The sequence below is a fragment of the Semicossyphus pulcher genome, unplaced genomic scaffold (genome assembly GCF_022749685.1).
Source record: "Semicossyphus pulcher isolate SPU_LCO1_2020_fin unplaced genomic scaffold, fSemPul1.0.p SCAF_7, whole genome shotgun sequence".
Lineage (NCBI taxonomy): Eukaryota > Metazoa > Chordata > Actinopteri > Labriformes > Labridae > Semicossyphus > Semicossyphus pulcher.
Window position 1 is genome coordinate 5,276,889 of NW_027211748.1, and position 23,840 is coordinate 5,300,728.

Genomic DNA, 23,840 nt, shown 5'->3' on the forward strand with positions numbered 1-23,840 from the left:
CTAAAAGTCAATATTGGTCATATAAGTGGAGTAGGGATGGAAATAGTGCTGGACTGGGCGAGAGGGGATGATGGTAGCTTTCACCAGAAGATGGTGAAAGCTTTCCCCTCCTGTAGAGGGAATGATAATGCTCTCTCTGCCATCAGCTAGTCCTTCTCCTCTCTCTGTGACGGATCTCTATCATCGTACTTCCTCCTCTCTCTACAGATCTTTCCCTGTCGGGTGTGTTGGTCTGTGTTTCTCTGCTCATCTTTCTCTTGTCAATGGCCGAATGGACACATACTGTGCATGTTAGAACAAATACTATAGGACATTGTATGATATTCTACAGGAACAGTAAAGTTGAGGAAACTGGTTTGAAGTCTGAAAAGTACGTAGTTAAAGCTGTGCAACACATGTGAAACAACAAAAAAATCATTGTAACAGTCAAGCACGAGAGTCTAATAGTCTCATGGGAAAAACACATCCTATAGAATCTACTCGCAAAACATCCCTGAAGCATTTTTTCCCATTTAAACTAATAAATTAATACAATAAATACATCAAAAAGTACATTAAAATATATACTATAGAAAAGCTTAGAGACAATCGTACTGGTTTTGCAATGCAGATTCAGAGGCTTCACCTAGCTTAGATGGCAGATTTGCTACTTTGCTAAACTGGGTTTGTTACAGGAGCTAACTTTTGTGAGATTTTTCTCCTTCATTAGATTTAGCCACTACATTATTTGGAGGCTTACTTATAAAAACCCAGTTTAGGAAGAATAGTAACTTAGCTTTAGCTTTAGTGCTTGCAGTGAGCTAAGTAAGTTCAAATGGTGTGACTTTTTCTCCTTTATAATAAGAGTAAGCCGCTAGCTTAATTGAGGGCTAACTTATTAAAACTCAGCAAGCCTACTTAAATTTGTCAATATTAAAAATTTTAAGTACAGAAAACATGAAGAAAATATTTGTAGCTTGGCTTTAGCTTAAGTGATAGTAACAGCTTTAACTGGTGCGATGTTTTCTCCTTTATAATTAGAATTAGCCGCTAGTTTATTTGTGGGCTAAGTTATAAAAACTCAGTAAGCCTACTTATATTTGTCAGAATAAATCTTTTTAGTACAGAAAACAGTTAGGGACAATAGTAACTTAGCTTTAGCACTAGCACAGAGTGGGCTAAGTCAGTTGAACTGGTGTGACTTTTTTTGTAGCCACTGCTACATTTGTGGGCCGACTTTTTAGAACTTTTGAAATAAATTACTCAGCTATAGCTTCAGTGCTAGCAACAGCTATTGAAATGTACAAACTTATATAGCATATTTTTGACCCACGTTAAGAATCAGCTCTTACTTAATTATGTTGCTGCGTTTTGGAGTGGAGAGCAGTATTCACTTTGTTCCTCACTGCATGAAAATGTGTTTATGCAGGGAGGAAAAGTTTGTCCTGATGTCTCCCTTTTCACAAAGCCAACCTGAAGGCTTATGTAAATCCTTTTCTCAAGCTCTCCCCACCTCTTCCCAGCTTTCTGTCTATAATGTCTGGCCAAAAGCGTTCAGGCTGTGAACAGAGTTAGGGTTCCCACTGTGAGCCCATAGCAGCACTGAGGCCAACACGGGGAGAAGCAGAATTTGATATTTACACACAAACCACAGGGAGGTTGAGCTTCAACACCGCTGCCTTTGGCTGTTCGGAGCAGCTACAGGAAGAGATTGCAGTTTTATTTTACACAGAATCAGCACTTTGTAAAGTGGCAGCATTTTGTCAGTGACCTGCAGGAGAAAGCTTGTCTCCCACATATAAAGCTCTGGTTTGGACTAAAGTCAAGATTTTCTGTCAATACAGTTATTTTTATCTGATACTGAGATGCGTATTGTAACATTGATCTGCACTGAAACGCCTCCAGAATAAATCGTTTTCCCAATTTCAATAAAAGGCACCAACATTTAGCAATTAGTTAAAAATAATGACAAGCTGAGAAGTTGCGTTAAGCGTAAACACTTACAGCAAACTGATTCAAAAACAACTTCAGAAAAAATAAATAAACAAATATCACAGCAGAGTGGAAATCATAATCGTTCCCACGTGCTGCTGAGTTTAACTGGGTGAGCAAACAGCGGATGCATAAAGTGTCCTAATTACTATCTTATGTAATTATACCATATGTAAAAGTCACTATCTATTTTCTCCATTGCAAACAGCCGTGCTTAATTAATTCACTGGTAGCGACATGATTGCCAGAGAAGCACGCGGGGAAAGCAGCTGAACTGAAAAACAAGTGTCTTGGATTCAGTTCACTGAGAGGGTTTATATATTCATTAATACTAAACAAGCTGCATCTGATTCAGATGTATTCTCCTGTCCGTGTTATGTCTCTACCCTCATTCCATACTAATTCCTCACTAAATAATTAAGGAGATTCAATAGACATGTAGATTATTACACAGGGGGCACACTATTAGTGATGTACATGAGTGGCCTGGTTTCACTGGAGAGAGACTTTGTTTTCCATTGGGGGCGACTTTAAGCACACATGCTGCCTGCTTACGGTGATGTACAAGTCAGTGGGCTTTAAATGATAAATAAATCTCAGAGGGACCAAACATTGCACTCAGTGGCTTCAATTTATCCCATTCTATTTATGTTTTTACAAAGATGATATGGAAGGCTGCTCGAGCAAAACCAGAGAAATGAAACTCCAAATGGATTTGTATGAATGCATCAATTACAGAATGTATTGTATATTTTATGTATGACAACACATAGAAATGACTGCATTTCCTGTAATGTTACACAACCTTTCAAGTGTTTACATCTACCAATACACAATGCCAAAAGATTTGAATAACATTAGCAGCCTGGCTCCGTCAGTCTGCTGGTTGGTCCTCCACTTTGGTGTCTCACTGATAAACTTCAAGGCCTATTGGATGTATAGCAATAAAACTTTCATTAGATATTAAATGTTCCTGGAGGACAAGGCCGACTGACTTTGGTGATCTGCTGGTGCTTTCAGAGGGAAATGACTCATCAGCTCTACTTTACTTACAGGATATTTAAGTGTAGTTTTTTAAATTATTTTTGGGGAATTTTTTTTTTTTGGCTTTTTGCCTTATTCATAGGACAGCTGAAGAGAGACAGGAAATGTGGGGAGCAGAGAGTGGGGGATGACACGCACGAAATGGATCGGCAGACCGGGAGTCGAAACCTGCGATCAGTGCGACGAGGACTGTAGCCTCTTTACATGGGGCGCCTGCTCTACCAACCGAGCCAAACCAGCGCCCCTTAAGTGTATTTTTCTTCTCTGGGTAAACTGAAATAATTTCAATAATCTCGTGACTCTTCATCGACTATCACCATCAGGTCACAATCTTAATTTGTCCAAGTCATTGATTTGTGGCAAAATACCTTCAAAACACTGTATTGTGTACTTTGCTTTTAGTGGTATAAAGCATAATTTAACATGTTAAAATTATTGAAATGTTGTTGAAGATGCTGACATTAGCATTCAGCTAATCTCTATTTACAGATTCTACATAGAAATGTAGAATCTGTAGGCAGGGACGTGGATTTTCGGGACAGCAAGTGTTGCATGCAGCATGCGGAAAAGGAAGTCTTGACTGGAAGTTGTTTATCGCTAACCTTCAGCTACACGCCTGGCATGTTCACCGTTGTCCCCAGAGCCTATATCGTCGTCAGACTATAGCCGATGGGATCAGAGATTGGCATTCACTTATTCAGTTAGGGCAACCCTCCATATGACTGTCCCCGTCCTGCGTAAAGGCTCCAGACTGTCTCCAATACATGTGGAAAAATGTGCCTCATGTGCGGGGGTTGAGCCTCGCACAGCCCCGGATCGAATGATCTCCAGATTTTAAGAATAATGGCAAAATATTAATAACAGACTGTATTTGCAGACATTTCGATTTTTTTGATCACACAGAAGGTGGAGTTCAAGATCATTTTGTGAATTAGATGTCTTTTTGCCACGAGGTTCCATGAGGCCAAATTTGCACCGAATGTCTGCATAATGACACATTTAAATACGTGCAAACGGCATCGGACCACAGAGACGCTGTTTGCTCTGCAGCACTGTTTGGGGTGCATTCAACCCTCTGCGTGTGCTCCAGGATTATGGAGGAGTCTTGTTGTATCATTTGCACAGGTTTAGTGGGCGCAAAAGCTGCACAATGCTTCAGGGAATTCCCCCTTAAATTCACAAATCATGGAGCACACCAGACATCTCACTAGCTGAAACATAAGTTAGCAAACTTATCTAAAATTAGTTAGCAAATTATGCTAACTCTCTGAGTTCGCTGGCAGACTATCTACTGTCTGTCCTTAGTTTGATTTCACCTCTTACTTTCACTGTTTATTGCCAACAGAGTTCACGTCTCTTTAAGATTTTCTCCAGGTAGGCTCCCTCCATCCTTTTTGTTTGCTAGCTATAATGAGTGATACATAATTAAGAATAGAAAGTAAACAAAGAAGGCCAACTAAAAAATCAATAGGCTTGATTCCCCTTAGAGCTGTACACATGGGACACACTTCTACTTCTCTTCCTTGGGTTAGAGAAACCTCTCTATGACTCCCTCCCTGATAGTCAGAAGCTGGCAGCGTAACCTGCTTTACTTTCTTTTCCGTGATTGGAGATTGTTGCCAGCAGCAACCAGAGCCTCAGATGTAGAGGCCAGTGATGACTGGTCGTTCCGCTCGCATTAGCATTAAATCTGATGAGTGCGTGGTGTAGGCTTGTGTGAGCGCACAGACAGGCTGCATGAAGGAAAGACAGACTAAAGAAGTAAAGAATTATTTTAGCGTAGGAGGAGGGAAAGAAAAATATCCAGGTTGTGTGTAAGGATGCAAAAAGAGAGTCGTTTCTTGTGGAGCTGTACACGCACACACGCACACACACACACACACACACAACTTCCTGTGAGCACATCAGTCTCTGTCTGTGCAGCTTAACGTCCTCCCAGCTTCCTCATAGATATTCACAGATTTAAACTGAAGGGACAGCTCGGACCTGTCCGCTCTGCTCACAGAGATAAAGTCCAATGCAGCCGCTGCAGCAAGGTCACTGGAACACAAACACACACACGCACACACACACACACACTCACACTACCTGCTAGTTCAGACAGGTCACAGTGCCTCACAGGGGAAATAGCTCGGCTGCTGACCTTTCCTGTGATGCCACACACACTCGTTACAGAGAAATCTCAGCAGTAATAGAAAAAAGCAACTCTTCTACAGGAACAACCACAGAAGATAATAGAGGACACGACGGGGCCTTTTAACCTCCCGTCTCCAATCATTACTGACTAAGAAGCTAACTGAGGGCAAAGGAGACATGAATGAGATGAAACAAAAACCCTCACTGCTCGGCTAAATTGAAGACCTGTCGAGACTTCGATTAGCAGAACAAAATTAGGGACACGCTTAGTCGGTGGAAGCCCTTTAGTCTTAGGAAACGCTCCTTCATCATTGGGGACACAGTATCTGCCAGTTCACTTACACCACAGGGACATGGAGACAGCTCAGGAAGTAACTGTTTGCCTTCAAATATCCATGCAGGTTTAATTAAGGGATAATGTACAGTGAGCAGGTTGCTATCGGAAGGAATGGAACCCCGACAGGGTGAGCAGGACCTCATTGCGAGCAGAGAGAGCAATATATCGTTCGAACCTGGTGAAATATTAATAATTCGAACTAATGATGCTATCGAATTCAAAACTGAAGCACAGCAGATAACATTTGCCCACGAACAAATTAGTAATCTGCTGTCCAGAGTCTCAGAATGCTCTCACGTTTAAAGAAGTGTGCCTTGTATTCCAACAGATGGTGATAACACGCCGCCTGCTACAAACCAACGGAGGAAACTACTGAGCCAAGCCGCTGTGAACCGTTCCTGCTTCAGCATCCTGACCGTAGTCAGAAAGCACAGGGCCGAAGCTGTAGCTAGCTTCAGGGCTAACTCTCTTCACATTAATACGCCAGCAGCATACCTGAATTGTACATTAGTTCTGTTGTTTATGCAGCTACCGACCACTCTTGCTGCGTTCCAGACAACTCGAAAGTCGAGTTCTGACCTGTTCGATATAATTCGAATTAATTCTATATCACATTGAATTCGTTCGAACTTGATTTTTGGGAAAAGTGACAGCCTTACTCTCCGCTGTTTTTGTTTTTTCCCCCCCCTGTAAACAGACTGACGTCAACGATCTGTTACTGAGAAATAGCAGACCTCGGAATGCGGTAATTAACCAATCAGACACAAGTATTTAAAGATTAAATTTCAAAGATTTCAGTGTTGTTCTCTTTGGCGGCACCTGTGGCGATAAACAGTAATTGCCGGAGAACACTTCCCAATTTAACCAGACGTCCACGGTTGGCTCCGGTTGTAACTCTTGATTTTCCTGGCTGACGGTCGCTTTCCTTTTTAGACTCTTTGCTTCATCTGAGCGTCGAGTTTGTTTCTTTTTCTTTGGATTTTCACTTCTTTTTGAAGTTGTATCTGTAGTCATCCATCTTTTCTGTGTTTGTCCAGCCATAGTAGATTACTGTTTACTCGCAACACTTGCAGAGAGCGGAAAAGCAGCACAATAGTGACTTAAGAGACATTTATTTACATGAAAATCTTCCAGATTATACCTTTAACATAGCCGTGTAATGAATAGGAATAAAGCACACAAGAAGCCACATTACAACCACACAGTTTCTGCTGCTTAATGTAATGTTGACCAGGGGAAGCTTCCTCTGGTGGAGCTGATTCTACTTAATACATAATTCAACATGTGGATGACTCAATTAGCAGGATGCCTCTGTAGAGGTTTACTTTTTAAACTCTGCAGCAGCCTGTTCACACTGTATATTTCTACTAATAGCAGAGCACAAGGGGGCTAACTGGGTACGTTCAAGCTCTGTCAGTTTTGGGAGTGTAACAGCTCTGCTCACATTCGGGTAAATACAAGTGAGAGTGTGAAGTGAGTTTGAGTGTTTTGCTCAGTGTTTTGTAAGCAGGATAAAGCTCGAGCGAGGAGAAACGAAAAGAAGGCTCATTTTGTGGGCGCTTTCACAACGTATCAGTTCGCTGCAGTTCAAACCAAACATGGTGGCCATGTTAAAGGCCAAACTTAACAAATGTCTGCATTTCTGTTGCCTATCGTGAGGAGTCCTAAGGAATATCCAACTCCAAGATGAAGTGAAAGTGGTTTAAAAAATGGAATGAGCTGAGTCTGGGTCATTCTGCATGGCATAAAAAATGTAGTAAAAGTAAACAAATGGTGCTTACATGTTTTTCATAATTTATGACCAGTTCCAGAGACAACTAACGGTTCAAAACACGAACATAAACTTTATACATTTAGGCCACCAAAGTGGGTAAACGTAGGCACGAAGGTGCAGTGAATTGGAGCATGTCTTTATGCGACAGTCACTGGAATTTGTTTTGATGTTCCCTGACAGGTTCACACAGGGACTGTCCGTAAATGATTTATATGTCATGTGTGTAACTCTTGGTCCCCTTGTAGTAAGTCAGAGTAAAGTGGAACCACGTTGGCTGCAGGTCCTGGTGTAGTACTGACTGTGAATTATGAGAGGTTCATAAAAAAACCTGGCGGTGAAAGCATAGTCTGACCAGCGTGACTCAAATTGTAAAAGCGGGACCTTTGAGTAAGATCTTTAGTTTCACACAGAACCTCAGACCTCCTGAAAAGAGCTTTTCACCACTAACCCCGCACACTGCATCTCAATTCATGCTTCAATATTTTCAATCACTTCATATAAAGTTAATTTGGAGCGACATTTGCAGCCTCACAAACGGAGGTGTGCAGCTGAGCCTTCGCTTGCTGCCAGGACCAAAATGCAATTACATACATACACTGTTGATAAAATACAGCTTTATTCTCGATTTTATGCGACAACATTTTACACTTTCATTTATCTTCTCCCTCTAAACACAAACATACAGCCGAGTTAATGTTGCTTTGAAGTGAATTCTCCAGCTGCCCCCGAGCCAGCAGCGAGCACGCTACGAACAGACACACAGAGACAAACCAATCGGTAATTCCCCCGTCTCCCACACCTCACTCCATGACTGTGAATGTGAGAGATCTGACGCCTTCAGTCTGCAGCACTTGAGAGTTACAGCACACACTGTTTCTGACACAGGAGGAAATTATCATCCGCGCCACGCTCTAACTCTGTGAAATACAACTTCTTTTTAGGTGTGCATTTCCACAGGTTGTCTGTCACATCATTTCGAGCACTGAGAGGGCTTATTTAACAAGACTGCAAAACATGAATAATGCCCGTTGTAAAGGATAATCATTTTGGCCAACACTGTGAGTAAGTTCTAGTTTGGCTCAAGTATTAAAAATAAATGTAAATGTAATGGAAACTCAAGGTTATTTTGAAGTATCTAATGGTGCTTTCACACCTAAAGTCCGTGTGTTTGATCCGAGTCAAAGGCCAAATTGTTTCAATAGCCGTTTTCCCACTGGTCAAAAAACCTGCTAACACCCGGCTCTGTTGCTTTGTGGGAAAGGTTACAATCGGCACTCAGACCCGAGTCAAATGACTCTGCAGTAGATCCGGGTAATTATTGCCGGGTTTGATGGTTATCAGCATTGATGGGAACACAAAATCTGTGTCGACGCGCTAATCTCCGGCCCCTTTCCGGCGCGATGCTATGCTCCGTCAGTAACTTATGCGACTCCTTGTCACCTCAGCTATAAATTCTGCCCGTCTCCATCTGAGCAGCGCTCAAACTTCGTTCCAAATTTGTCGGCGCCGAGTTTAATAAACAGACTGAATGAGTAATAGATACAATATAGACCTAACCAGCGTAACTTCTTCACTGTTTACTAACCCTGTCCCCGGCGCGTTTCTGACGTTGGACGGTGACGCAGCAGAAGAGAGACAGACAGACAGAGTGTACTTCACTGGCAATGGGAAAAGAGACAATCAGCATTTATAAGCAGGTCTTCCCGGTTCTGAAAAACCTGCGTAAATGCGCTAATTTTGGTGGGAAAGGGGTTCATGTTGCATTTTGCCTTGAGTTTGGTTTGTGTTCAGATGACAGCTTTTACCAGTGGACCAAAACCTTTGACTGGTGAGGAAACTGCTCTCTGATTGGTCAGAATTTCCACATGGGTAAACTCCCTGAAGTAAACAAAGACAGAGAGAGGGAGCACACCAACAAAATCACGGACTTTAATGTTTTGTAGTCTAAGTTATTTTTACTTTAACGTTTATGTTCTCACCGCAATCGAACTGCTCTAGGGTTCGCTTGGAATAGGTCCAAGACCACCTCTCCAAGCAGTCTTTGGTTTGTCGGTTGTTTTGGTCCACACCAGAATACGACTACTGCTTTCACAACTGCTCAACCAAACTGCACCAGGGGTTGAACCAGAGTTCAAATAAAACAGACTGTTGTGCTTGTGAAAGCGCCCTAAAGCAAGCTTTGTTAAATTCCAGTAGGAGACCAGATGGGAAAATGGGATAGTTTTTTTTTTTAAGTGGGGTTGTTTGAGGGACTTAACAACAGTGACTGCACTACGTACAGTAGATTACAGTCAATACAGCTCCTGTTTGGACAAGCCGGTCGGAGTACCAACATGGAAGCTAATATACAGTATGAATGGCTGTCTACAGGGTGAGGAGAAACACATTTTAGCCACTTAAAAGAGTCCTACATTTCAACCTTTCAGCTCGAGTGTTTTGACTTTTTTCCTGCGATATTTTGAAGCAGTAGCAGTAGTGCTGGGCGGTATGACTACAAAAATCACGGTATGTTTTTGTATTCTGGCAGTTTCATGATTCATCACGTTTTTTTTTTTTTTCATGTCTGGGTCTTTTATATAGGTTCATAGCAGGGTGGCCGATATGACCTCAAATTTATATCTATTCATATGTATTTTCCTTTTGGCAGAATGGGTATTATAACAAAATAAAATGGTCCTCTACTTAAAACATGATTCTAGCCCTTTTTGCTCTTTTGTTAATGTAAGGGAACACATACATATAAACAGTTAACAATCATACTTAATATTATTCGGGACTTTGAAGTCTATTTACTATTTTACAAAACAAAAATCCCCCCTACTTTTACCACACTTGGTTCAGCTACTACAAATAGACTTGTGGGCTGCAGCTGGGTTACGACATCATATATGACAGCTGAAGCGTCCCACGCATGTTTACAGGCAAGTGACATGCACCTGCATGCAGAGCGTCAGGTCTCTGTGTGCTCTGCGGAAGAGATGCACTATGTGATATCAGAAGGACTTTTCCTGTAGATAGGTTTTGGAAAACGTGCACGAAAACAAACAGTTGTGTTTATCACGCTATTGACGGGATTGCAAAATCAATATCATGGCAGAACGTGACGGTGTGAAACCGGCATACCGCCCACCCCTTAGTAGCAGCTTGACGTTTTTCAGTCAGTTTGCCTCACTATCGCACGTCCTGCAGTGTGACTATTGCACATGCTCAGTGGTTCAACAATTTACCGTTCAGCCCTACATCAGACTACTTCATTCAACACAGTTATTATTTGACATAAACTTAATATCTAATATGAACGTCAGTCTTTACGTCACTGTGCTGGACCACAACAATAACCCCAAAGAATCAATGTCTTGTTCATTCAGATTGATCTGCAGTGATGTAACATTGAACAGCCTCTCTCTTGTTCAAACATGATCTTTCAGGCGTCAGGCCTAATCAGTCTGCAGATAAACTGGCCTGTGCAGCACTTAAGAGGCCTAATCAGTGATGTTATCTTATACTGTGCTGCGCTGGTGTCAGAGTCAACCTCTCCCTCCTGGTCACTCTGAGCAGTGTTTACCTCCGGAGGGAAGTTGGCCTTTGACTGGGTGGGCGGCAGTCTGCTTCCTGCCCTCGTGTCACTGCTGAGAGGCTTAAGGCTGCCGCATCAATACAGACATTAGAATGAAAGAAGGATTAGCACAGGCTAGACTGGGTCTCAATGGACAGCGAAGTGGAAAGCCATCTAAGCTAGGAAGGCATTAGATGTAGTCAATGGAATCACTTCCACTTGCTCTGGCGTAAGTGTGTGGGGACACTTTGAGACGGGAGGACACTGACTGGCCACTTGTAGTCTGATCTAGCATAAAATATCCTGACACAACAACAAAATAAAAGCATTTGTTTCAGGCATCCTTCAAGGTGAGGAGGTTTTCATTTAATGCCAAATTGATTTGGCTTAGCTACTAAATAAAAACTTAAAACCTTGTGTATTCTTAACAAATAAACACTAATTTCTTAGACGCCAGCCAGTCACATACGAACACCCACACACACAAACAACTAATCAGGGAGCAAATGCCTGAAAACAAGAGCAACATCATTTATACGGGATAATAACAAGATGTCTAATTTTTCTTCCTAAGCATTTGGCGCCATGTGCCATTCCGCACAATCTTCAAAGTCAAAACATCACACTCCCTACAGCTCTGTTGCCTCAATCAATTTTTCCTGACATGAAGAGGAAAGAGAGAGAGAGAGAGAAAAGAAGAAGCCAATTCTTCACGGCGCCTCAGAAGTAGGGCACGGATAGTCCCTGCAGGGGGCTGGGGGGTGGGGGCAGCGCACGGTTGAGTTGTTGATTGGCTAAGTAGGAGGTGATGTCATTCCTGATGGTTCTGCTGTAGAAAGGCTAAAGACTCGAGGTTCAAAATGTGATGACAGACACCTCCAAATGTGAGCGGAAAGCTGCAGTTATGTGATATTCAACACTGAAAATCGCTCCACATCAAAGGGGACTTTGTTGTAGAGTGCAGCTGGCTTAAAACTCAAACCTCACTTTAAATCCTTTTAATTATAAAGAGTGTTCCCCGCTGTGCTTTTAATGTCTCCAGCTTCTGGATGATACGTGACATCAGAAAGGATGAAAGCCCTTACAACACTAAAAAAGAGGAATCTGAGGTCAACTTCTTCTAGTAACTGTGAACCTCGTCAGGTCGTTTCTTCACATCAATCACTGCCACTTTAAAAATACTCTTAAAATGTAATAAAACACGCCTCATGTTTCATTTGTGTTTGTTTCCATTGATGGCAGAGAAATGACGGGCGAATCTGACAGACTCACCGGACGCACAATCCTCCTCGTCCGCCCCGTTCTCGCAATCCTTCTCCCCATCACATCTCCACGACAAAGAGACACACTTGTTGGTGGATCCCCCACAGTCAAATTTCTCTGGAGGGCACGTCTGCTTGCCTGTGGGTAGAGATAAAAGAGAGAGGGAGATTACTGCAGAGGTTTTATGGGTCCCAGAAAGGCAGCAACAAAAACAACTACAAGCCACCTCGATTTCTATCGCCCCCATGATGCAGTTAAAACTCATACAAAACTCCACCACTCTGGCCAATTGATTTTACTGTCTGGGCTGCTGCTTCAGAGACATGCAGAAAGATCATGAAATATAGCAAATGCACAGTTGGCTGTAAAGCAAACGAACGACCCGGTCCCCCTCCTCCTTTTCCTGCCAATCTGCTCTAGTTGGCACCGGGCAGGTTTGATCCAGATTACACTGCGTTTAATATGAAGCATGTTGTTAATTATATATCTTTGCTTACAGGGATGGCATGAGCCTCCTGGAATTAAATCAAAGGGTCAGCCTACATGGCAAACAATTTATCTGTCTCATTGTTTTCTTTTGATATTATATTGAGGAACAATGGTTATTAATCTTGTTTGTCACATGTACCCACAAACTGCCCTGTCAGGTGTACTGAAGAGCCCCCCATTAGCACCTGACATGTTTCAAATGTGTAAAACGTATTTCTTTATTGTTTTAGCCACTTTTATGTATATTACAAATACTATAATATACATAAATGTGGATATTGTTTGACGCTTTATTACAATTGAATTGTCAGTGTTGAAGTTTCTGTCCTCTTTCTACCACAATGGCAGCACTGATTGATTTAAGAAAAGTTTTTCTACCACTTGTCCATTGCGTTGAGATATTTAGAAGCTATTTGAACTATGTCTAGCATGTATGTTTTGCTTTAAGCTTTGTGTTTATAACATTTGTCCTTTGAGCTTTAAGCAAACTATTTTAACCATTCATTCATTGCTTTAGACTAACCTTTTCTACCATTTATCCACTGCTTCAAGCTAACAATTATAACCATTTATCCACTGCTTCAAGCTAACAATTATAACCATTTATCCATTGGATTAAGCTAACTATTGCTACCATTTATCCGTTGCTTTAAGCTAACTATTGCTACCATTTATCTGTTGCTTTAAGCTAACTATTGCTACCATTTATCTGTTGCTTTAAGCTAACTATTGCTACCATTTATCCGTTGCTTTAAGCTAACTATTGCTACCATTTATCCGTTGCTTTAAGCTAACTATTGCTACCATTTATCTGTTGGTTTAAGCTAACTATTGCTACCATTTATCTGTTGGTTTAAGCTACCTATTGCTACCATTTGTCGTTGCTATAAGTTGCACTATCTCTACCTTTTATCCATTTATCCATTGCTTTAAGCTAACTATATTGACCATTGATCCATTGCACACTTTCAGCTATATTCCAGCCATTTATCAATTTCTGATGAGAACATTTAGCTTTCCTATTTTTACTTCCCATCTAGTGTTCACACACTCTAAATCACATTATGTAGAGCTAAAATGAAAAAGCTAACCTTGTGTGGACGAAATGTTTTCATTAAATTGCAATGTATTTCTTACTTGAATTAAATGAGCCTCTATACAATCTTTCTACGTCCCTGTCACCTGCATTAGCATGTTTTACACTATCCCCACCATTTTCAGATGCATTTCAAGGTCAGCTTTTGAGACTTTTCAATGGTGACTTTTGAAAAGAGACTTTTCAATGGTCACCTTTTCATTTTTCCGTGAGCTCACTGACACTGAGCGCCGTAAAGCTCATTTGTCGCGTGATGACTGAGGACACGCTCCATAATGAATTCCATTTATGAGGTTACAACTGAATCTCTGATGCTGTCACTAGTAATGTTGGCTATACACTGTACAGTGGATAATTGGACCAGACAGTGAGAGGGTCGGCCAAACCATGTTTCTAAACAAAGCACAGCTGTTCATCTGGAAAAATATTCTTTACAAGACTGCACTTAAACTTAAATCGAATTACTCTCCATCTAATGTAAATTCAATATGCAGTAGAGTTTAATTATTTACAAAGCTAAGACAATTAGGCTACGGAGTACGTTTAAACGACATGGTGCATTGCATTTGTGATGCTTCTTTCCTGGATCGAAATGGTGTTCATGTTCATTTGCATGCTTTATTTAATATACTGCAATTTAAAGTCATATTCTGTGGTATCAGTGATACAATCATTTATAATAAGCATGAAATGCAAAGCAGTTTTCTGTGGCATAGGACTTTTTCTTCCAAGTCTGAAGAATAATGCAAAATTACCCCGTAAACGTGTTAAAAGATAAAAATTATATAAGCATATACTGGCAAATATTGTGTTCGTCTTTTTAGGATTTTCTGACCAAACTGCATTTTAAAGCGTTGAGTGTTTTCCTGACGGCACAGCAATCCACAACATTACATTAATTTGGCAGATGCTTTTGTCAGAAGAGACTTACTGAAGCTAGTTGGCAACAGTATTGGAAGTGCATCCCTCCAGAGTTAAAAGCTAAAAGAGTCCTGCGTTCCTTTTTTTGATTTTCTTTATTAAATCTAAAAATGTAATGGAAGTGCTACTGCAGGGTGTCAAAGTGGAGTCTGACAAGTGACTTTGGAGTCCTGACCTCACTTCTCAGTTAATTTCATCAGTGAGGAGCCAGAGGAGGAAAGAAAAGACAGGTTGGCCAACCATCCAGAGGCGACGCAATGGTGTAGAGTGTGCCAGAGCTTAGGGTTCAGCCATGACTGAGAGGCAGGATGGAGCAGCTCCTTTCTCTGCTGTGTACACCAAGAAGAGGCACTTCAAGTGGATGAGAGCTTTGAGAAGGAGCCATTGAATGGAGAAGAGAAGTGGTGTAAAACTCTTTTATACCCCTATTCCCACCGAAATTAGCATGTTGACACGGGTTTCTCAGACCCGGGAAGACCCGCTTATAGATGCCGATTGTGTCTTTTCCCATTGCCAGTGAAGTATGCTCCTGTTGGTCTCTTTTCTGTTGCGTCAACGTCTGATGTCACAAACGTGCCGGAAACAGGGTTAGTACAGTTAAGATGTTACAGTGGTTAGGTCTTTATATATTACTCGTTCAGTCTGTTTATCAAACTCTGCGCCGACAAATTTGGAACGATGTTCGGGCGGAGTTTGTAGCTGAGATGACGAGGAGTCGTAGAAGTTACAGACGGAGCATAGCATCGCGCCGGAAAGGGGGCAGAGATTAGTGTGTCAACAAAGGTTATGTGTTCCCATCAATGCCCATCGGAGTCGAGCCGATAGTTACCCAGGTCTACTGCGGAGTCATTTGACCCTGGTCTGAATGCTGATTGTAACCTTTCCCGTTAAGCAAAGAGCCGGGTGTTAGTGGGTGTTACTTACTGCCCAATATATACACCTATAAAAATACAGGCTGAAATAGGTAAGATAACACACACGCAGGTCGCCGCCATTGGATGTCGTGCGAGTATGACGGTTAGCTTTCCAGTCCTTCCTCTCTGTGGGTGTGACCGTCCCTGCAGCACGGAGGGGTGACAGCAGAGGAGGCTGGAGAGGCAGCTGGTGCCTGGGGACACCAAGCAGTGAGAAAGGCTGATGCAGCCAGGCCCTGACCCCACGCACACACATTCACACGTACACACACACATTGGGCACTGCAGTGTCTGAGGGCTGTTTCTGCAGCAGGGAACACTTCAGGCTCAGAGAACATTGTATAACTGTTCTTGCAGGAATGACTTCTACTTACAATCATTTTCAGACCACAAATTGCAGCTTACTGTGGTTGTCGCTTGACATTCTTGTTTTGTATTCGTATATTGTGTCGAACAATGTCCTGTGAATGTGGTGCAGCGAGTAAAACAGCAGGGAAGTGAGTAATAAGGGGGGTGATAATGCAGTAAACCTGTGAGGCTGCCATTTCCCTTTTGGCTTTTATGCTTGAAGGAGTGATATTTAATATCTTCTGTTTCTGTTTTATATGTAAGGAAGCTTGAGAAGTGTATTACCCGACACCGAGAAAAAACCCATGAAGTTAAAATGTGTGACAGTCTTTGTTGCATGTATAAAATATTTAACACTGACGCAGGAAACATCAAAGACAACTACTGCCTGAGATACGTATTTTCAATCACTTCTTACCACGACTCAAGTGAGCACAAAGTGTGCAAACAAGCCTAATGAAGAAAGAAAGTGACAACAGAGAGGGATGACGAGCTAAAATGAACGATGCCAGCGTTGACAGACCGGCCGGGGGAAAAGATAGAAACGTCTGAGATGAAAGAGAAGACGAGGTGGAATCTGTGAGCGAGGAAATTACAGGCTCTCTGAAGGAGTTCTTACTAATGTCGGTCCAACAAGGACCTGACTGAAAACAAGAACAGACAGAGAACGTGAAAGAAAGGATGACAGAAAGAGCAGAAGAGGAATACAGTGAACATCCATAAGAAGGGAGACGCACCAAAGGGGATAATACTGTACAAAGCGGGAGGAGATGTAGAGACAAACTGCTGCGTGACCTTTTAGATACGTATCCTTAAGCGAAATCAAAGCCATCCATACCAAGTGGAAGGAGATGAGGGATGAAAGGCGGGCAGCGCGAACACTAGAGCAGAATCTGAATCCACCAGGCCGAGGGCGAGCTGTCCTGTCCGGTTAACTGATGACTCTTCAATGAAGCGTGAGAGCCGCTCCTCCCAAATCCAAACAATGAAACCAAACTTCACTACATTAAAGTACGGCTACCTGCTGCTCCTCGTGACAGCTATCGATCAGTGAAAGCTCAGATTTTATAAAGACATAGGTGATGGGGGTTTTGCTTGAGAAGGAGGAGGCATAATAAAATCAATTACTCACAGACGGACTGTCTGAGCGGCTGTTGTTTAACTTCAGGATGAAAAATGAGGATTTATCCGCAGCGTGTCAGGAGATCAGTTTAGGCTTTATCACCTTTAACAAACCCAAAGCAGCATTCATGTCAACACAACAATCCTGTGATAGCTTCTGTCTGTTTATTTGATCATCATGACCGACCTTGTTTTGGCTGACAGCCTGATTTTTTTTTTACCCTGAAGACTTCAGTTGGATCTTCAGGCCCAACCAGCTCTGGTAATTAGTCTGCATAAGGAGCAGGGTTGTTAAAAGTTTTGATCATTGCACACGTCTGTATCACGGTATTTTTTTATATTCTGGCGGCTTCATGATATATCACTGTTCTTTCATGTCTGGGTCTTTTATATAGGTTCATAGCAGGGTGGCCAATATGACCTAATATTTATGTGTATTGATATTTATTTTCCTTTTGGCAGTATGGGTATTATAACAAAATAAAAAGGTACTCTACTTAAAACATGATTCTAACTCTTTTTGCTCTTTTGTTAATGTAAGGGAACACATACATGTGTTTTCATGTACATATAAACAGTTAAAAATTATACTTAATATTATTTGGGATGAGGGATGCAGCGATACCACTTTTTTTCAGACCAAGTACAAGAACTTACATTTGGGTACTTGTCGAGTACCAATATGAGTGCTTAAAAATATCATTACAGTTCTCATAATGACTTTAAAAGTCAGAATGATGCGACTGCAACTGTTGCTGACATTTTAACACTCAGCTTTAATATTATTTTATTTTCTATTTTACAAAACAACATTTGTAATTTAAGTCTGTTCATGCGGCCACAGCACCGGGACGAGGTAATAACGGGGACACATTCACTGAAAACTGACTCGTGTAACTGCGCGTCTGACTCAATCATCCCGCCGACATCTGCATCATATATGACGGCTGAAGCGTCCCACGCATGTTTACAGTCAAGTGACATGCACCTGCATGCAGAGCTTCAGGTCTCTGTGTGCTCTGCGGAAGAGATGCACTATGTGATATGAGACGGACTTTTCCGGTAGGTAAGTATTTGAAAACTTGCACGAAAACCAAAACATTTGTGTTTATCACGGCATTGACGGTATTGCAAAATCCATGTTGTGGCAGAACGTGACACCGGTGATGGTGTGAAACCGGTATACCGCCCACACCAGAACGAAAGGTACCGAAGCAGAAGAACAACAGATCTACCGTCAGATTTTCAAACCGAAGCTGCCGTGAGCAAAAGAGAGAAAGCAGCTGTGGTTGAGCGACACAGGGAGTGAAGAGAGCGTGCGCCGTTAAATAAAGCAGAGAATTGTTATTCAAGTGAAATGCGAAAGTGAAATGTTATTTCTGCATCTGCCAGTGGGCCACTACAATAAGAGTAGGCATGATGTCCCTTCCACTACAGGGGAGACTTGCTGTTCTCTGGAATATGGTGGGAAAAAACATGTGCCTAATATATCGGTATCGAAATCGGCAAAAAGGGTTGGAAAATATCGGCATATCGGACATCGGCAAAAAATCCAATATCGTGCATCCTTAGTCCTGACCTGCGGACTGTTTGCTGAGCTCCAAACCACTGCCCAGTGATGGACGTCCAGAACTGTCCCAAACACAGCAGCATGATAAGAACAAGTGCAGACCCTCTGCAGACACAGACAGCTCACACCTCTCCTGCAGCAGGCTCATGATGCAGTTTACTACAGCTGTGAATGTTTGCTCAGCATATTATGACTCTATATAGCCAACTCCAGTTAGTAACATGTTACAGTTAAACGCTTAAAATCATCATAATCCTGGAACTCTGTGTGTCCGAGCTGAAAGGCTGGTATGTCTGTCTTGTTATGTGTGCGTATATTTGGGTCTGTGTACTGTCAGCTTGTTCCCAAGCTTGTACATCTGAGCATGTAAATGTCCGGGCTCTGATAGTGAAGGGTTAACTCTGAGCTAAAAAAGGCCCTAACGCTCTGATAACATGAGTCATATTCACATTCGCTGCTTCATTAAACAGGTTAGTGTGGACATGTCCTCCTCTCTGAATTATAGATTTGGAACATTTGCTGCTCGCAAAACTACAAGATGGAAAATTGTTACTTTCAGCAAAGTCCATTAGCAGGAAATGTACAACTACATGCAGCTTTGTTTAATACCTGAGCCCTCTGACTGTGACCTCATCAGCTGAATACAGACGGACTAATAAAGAGGCATTTAAATATGTTTCAATCTATTTTGGTTTTACATTCCGGCAGACTCTGGGCGATGGGTTTGAGTCCATCACAGTGCAAACACACACAGACAAGCTCACACTGAGAGCCCGGGGCAGTGGAGAAAAGCCAAGTTAGTGTGTTTAAACTGTTCTCGCTGCTAGGCGACAGAATGAAGCACCGAGCCACCTTGAACTGTCATCTTCAGAACTGTTATTTAAGAGTTTGACTTTTACTGTTCAAACTGTAATCGTCATCTCGAGCAGCAATCAACCGAGGCGCATTAATTCTTTTGTCATTTGAATTAGCAACTTCTTTGATAAAGACACAAAGGAGGAGTAGGAGTGATTTGTAAAGCCCGACATTACTGTGCTGGAGCTTCTCGTGCATGAGAGGCTTTCTTTTTGTGTGATTGTAATCTTGTTTATTGACCGGAAATTTAAAGACGTCACTGTCGGCGTGAGGAGAATGGTATCGGCTTTAATCCCTATTCAATGACATTTTTCAACACTAAATGATTGATCAAGCAAATAATTGACAGATAATGAAATTCATAATTAGGTGTTGTCTAACTGAAATCTAAAAGTTGCTGTTATGTCATGAAACTGTTGTGTAAAATATCCCATCATAATAAACTTTACCACTACTGACCTGAGCAAATGAGTGGGATCACTGCTAAAAGAAAATCACATTAAATGTCTGTTTCCCAAAAAGATAGGGGCAAAGGTCAAACTCTTTTTAACAAGCGAACCTTAAAGGTATAATTTAAGATACGATTTTCATGTAAATAAATGTCTGTTAAGTCTCTATCTATCGCCGAATGAGGTAACACAATGGTGATCGAGCCTATGGCCCACAGATGAAAGCCTTTGCATTTGTAGTATATAGTATTATTACAGACTGGGTGTCTGTGGCGACATTCATGGAAAAAATCACAAGCGGTGCCCAGTTAGTGACGCGTTTTCCGTCAGCCAGCAGTGGTTGGTCTGCCAGATCGGCTTCTGGATAGGTTGGTCATTAGCTTCTGAAGCTTGTGACTAGCACGCCAAAGCTAGCTACATTAGCCATTGATTTGACTGGTAATTTTCTTCTGTTGTATTTTAGTGGCGTACATTTCCTGTGTCTCTTCAGCTGTCTTATATAATAAAGGCAAAAAATAGTCTGAGAAGAAGGGACGGGACTGCCGATATCAACTTCGTCAACAGCAATGGCAGAGGTGAAGCGAATCTTTTTGTTTTTTCAAGGGTACAATTTCCAGGTGTCGAGCTGCTGCTAATGCCAGGACAAGATTCCTTTTAATGTTTTTATGTTTTCTTTTATTTCGTTAAATAAAAGGAAATATTGAGCATAAAGAGTAATTTAAAACAGACTTAATGGTCACTACCAAGGGAAGCAGTAAGGGCCAGTGAGAAGCGCTCTGAAATTGAGGTTGTGGCCGTTGCCAGCGCAAAAAACGCCATTCGTGGACAGGCCCTAACTCCAGTGGCAAAAAGCTCAATAATCATAATATATCTTCATCATCCTGCTGGATTTTATTTTGAACTAATGGACTGACAAACCTGCAGACATGAAGCCAATAATTCTCACATCGAAAGATGTCAATGTACTGAACTTGTTTTGTGGACACATATTTAGGTTCTTTTGCTTTTTGGGGTAGAGCTCCGAAATGAGACCCGTTTCCTCTTCTGAACTCTCTTCTGTTGAGTGTTAAAAAAAAGTAAAACAGGAGACAGAAGACTTGGAAACATTAGAAAGAGTAGACTACGCACTAATGTACAATTATATAAGCTGTCCAGGCGTGTGTATGTGTGTCTGAGTGTGTCTATTCCCATTAGCAGTGTCAACATGCAGTAACTTTATCTGCCAACAGTCCTCCCACAGCATTTACACAGAAAACTGAATCCAGTTTTTGCACTGCAAACATCTCGACAAAAAAATGTCCCCATTATAAAGTCAACAAAAGGTTTTTCTATTGACTTCTCCATAAAAAGCTCATCGGGGGTTTGAAGCTCAGTGTCTTCAAAGAGGTTTAAAGAAGGAAGTTTTCATCTAAAGCCCTTTCCAAGAGTTATCTTTAATCCTTTACAGATTACATAACACTTACAGAGCAAATATAAAACACATTATGGTGGATTTAAGAAGAAAAGTTCAACCCAAATATGCACCAGTTCTGTCCTCACATTATAATGAAAGAGTTTCCTAAAGGAAGATGAAACAGTGTGAAGTTCCCTCACGCCTGTCAACTCTTGGAAATGAATTTGAAAGCAGAGAGGACAAACTGACACGCAGAGCTGAGCTGAACTCAGCAATTTTGTCAGAAAGCTTCAACTTGCCATCACCCTCCCTCCTTTGTTAAATCAAAAAGTGACGGGGTCAACTTCAAAGAGCAGAAAGATTCTTTGTCCGCGGAGGCGAGAAGCTGCAGCACAGCTGGCTGCTGCGGTGGCCCACTTCCTCCTTGATTACGATTTAATCTAATAGAAACACTGTGAGCTCTGGCAGCTCACGTGCTCTCCAAAGAGTCATTCATTTTTAAGCGCTCACGAGTAACTCGCACTGTGTGGCCCGAATTTGAATTCTTAATACGGCAGTGTAACGCTACTCCAGCGTGTAATTGGGAATCCACTCAGTGAGCCAGAATGATTGTGGCACAGATGTCTGCAGCACCGAGTCCAAACTGCCTCAGCCCCGTGTGTGTGTGTGTGTGTGTGTGTGTGTGTGTGTGTGTGTGTGTGTACTGTATGTTAGTGCACGTGTGTAACTGAAATAGACTGAAAGTACAGGAGAGTTTGGGGGCAAGATGAGAGTACAGCCTGTCTTATCATAACTGGAGCGTGATGCATTCAGGTGTATGCTGCTGTTCTATATGTAATTAGCCCGTGTTAGGCTAACTATAGTGCAGCCAGCGGTCCCTGCTTTTACATAACAGCGTATTTATATCTCATGTAAAGGACTGGATGCAGTCTGTGTGAAAATCAGCCTGTCCTTTTAAATGTTAACATAAAAAAGCCTCATGGATAGATGTGAAGCTTTGCGTCTTCTGACTTAAAAGAGGGCATTAAAGATCCTGAAAATCCAAATCCAAAATAGCATTTGTACAATATATAATATAATTACATAACAATATATATATTTTAGGGTTTATGTACATAATATTTAGCATCTGAAATGTATTAGAAATTTGTCTCAATACAAAAGTAAAATACTGTCATGTAGGATTCTTTAAGGCTGCACGATGGTGCAGTGGTTAGTGCTGTCGCCTCACAGCTAGAAGGCTCCTGGTTTCGAACCTGGTTTGGATGTAGGAGGCCTTTCTGTGTGGAGTTTGCATGTTCTCTCCATGCATGTTTTCTTCAAAGACATGCACGTTCAGTTCATTTGTAAAATGAACCTAACGAGCCCGTAGGTGTGAATGTGAGCGTGAAAGGTTGTCTGTCTCTGTGCGTCAGCCCTGTGATTGACAGGCAATCATTCCATGTGTAACCCCGCCTCTCGCTCAATGAGAGCTGGGATAGGCTCCAGCAGCCCCGCGACCCTGAACAGGATAAGCAGTATAGATAATGGATGAATGGGTGGATGGATGGATGGAGGTTTCTTTTAGCTTTTCTGAAAGTGGGCCTTGAATTGAAGCGTGGTTACGTTTAGTATTTATCACAAAAATTACGCAACTGATTCTGCAAACCCACAACAGGAAAAAAGTCACACGACAGCCATTCGACTGTTTATATCCAGCGTTAGGGTCTCTCTTTGACCACATGTTGACAGCCCCCCGTGTTTCCATTGTAGACAGAGGCTGTTTATTTTACTATGTGGGAGTTAAGTGCTGGCTGTTGATCTTTATTTTCGTCAGCTGGTGTTCCTCTGTGGGTGGAACACCTCCATAATAATATATCACTAGCTAACACTATGGAGCTACTATTTAACATTGCATTTATAGCTTTGCGAACAAATAGATTCATCTCCGCTAACGTAGCATGCTAACTGCTAACTATGATATGGATAGCAAAGCATTTTGTAAATCACCACTCAGTGAACGAACGTTTTGAAATGTCAGGGTTTTGACTCCCTCCTCTGATTCTGACTCAGACGTCTTGAACATATTGCTCACTACAATGATTGTCACGTGTCATTGTTGTGCAGACGAGCCATGTACCTGTCAATCAAACTGTGAACGAATATGACTCCACTGTCTTGAGAAATGTTCTAAAGAACAAAATGAGCTGTTTTTGAACAAAGTTTTCACATAGTTATTTCAACTTCGGCTTTATTGGATGGTGAATCAAATATTTATCTATATATTGATATATGATACCAAAACAGCATATTCACTGTTTGTAGTCAAATTTACAGATGCTTTAAAGGTCCTGTGAGGAATTTTCTGTTTGTGGTGATTTTGGCACCCCCTGATTTTGTCCTGTTCATGCTTCAGTGGTGGTTTTTAACCTCATCCTGCTTTCTTTCACAGTCGCATGTATCACTCACTTGAAATTTTTGCCCTGGATAATGTAAACAAAGGCAGCATGCAGATAATTGCTTCGGCTGACACCTACCTCCCCCCCCGGCCAGCAGTTTCAGGCATTAAAAATAACTATAAAGAAATAATCATTATTGTCTCTGATGGTCTCGTTTGCTTTTG

At 41.7% G+C, this 23,840-nt stretch overlaps 1 protein-coding gene across 2 annotated transcripts in view; it reads right to left on the reverse strand.

The window, feature by feature from the left end:
• LOC138611329 (low-density lipoprotein receptor-related protein 8-like) overlaps nt 1-23,840 on the reverse strand; it is a 121,070-nt gene that overhangs the window by 49,702 nt on the left and 47,528 nt on the right. For both annotated transcript variants that reach the window (XM_069684375.1, XM_069684374.1), the window contains exon 4: nt 12,091-12,219. In XM_069684375.1, the coding sequence (XP_069540476.1) occupies nt 12,091-12,219 (129 nt within the window). The remainder of the gene's footprint in view (nt 1-12,090; nt 12,220-23,840) is intronic.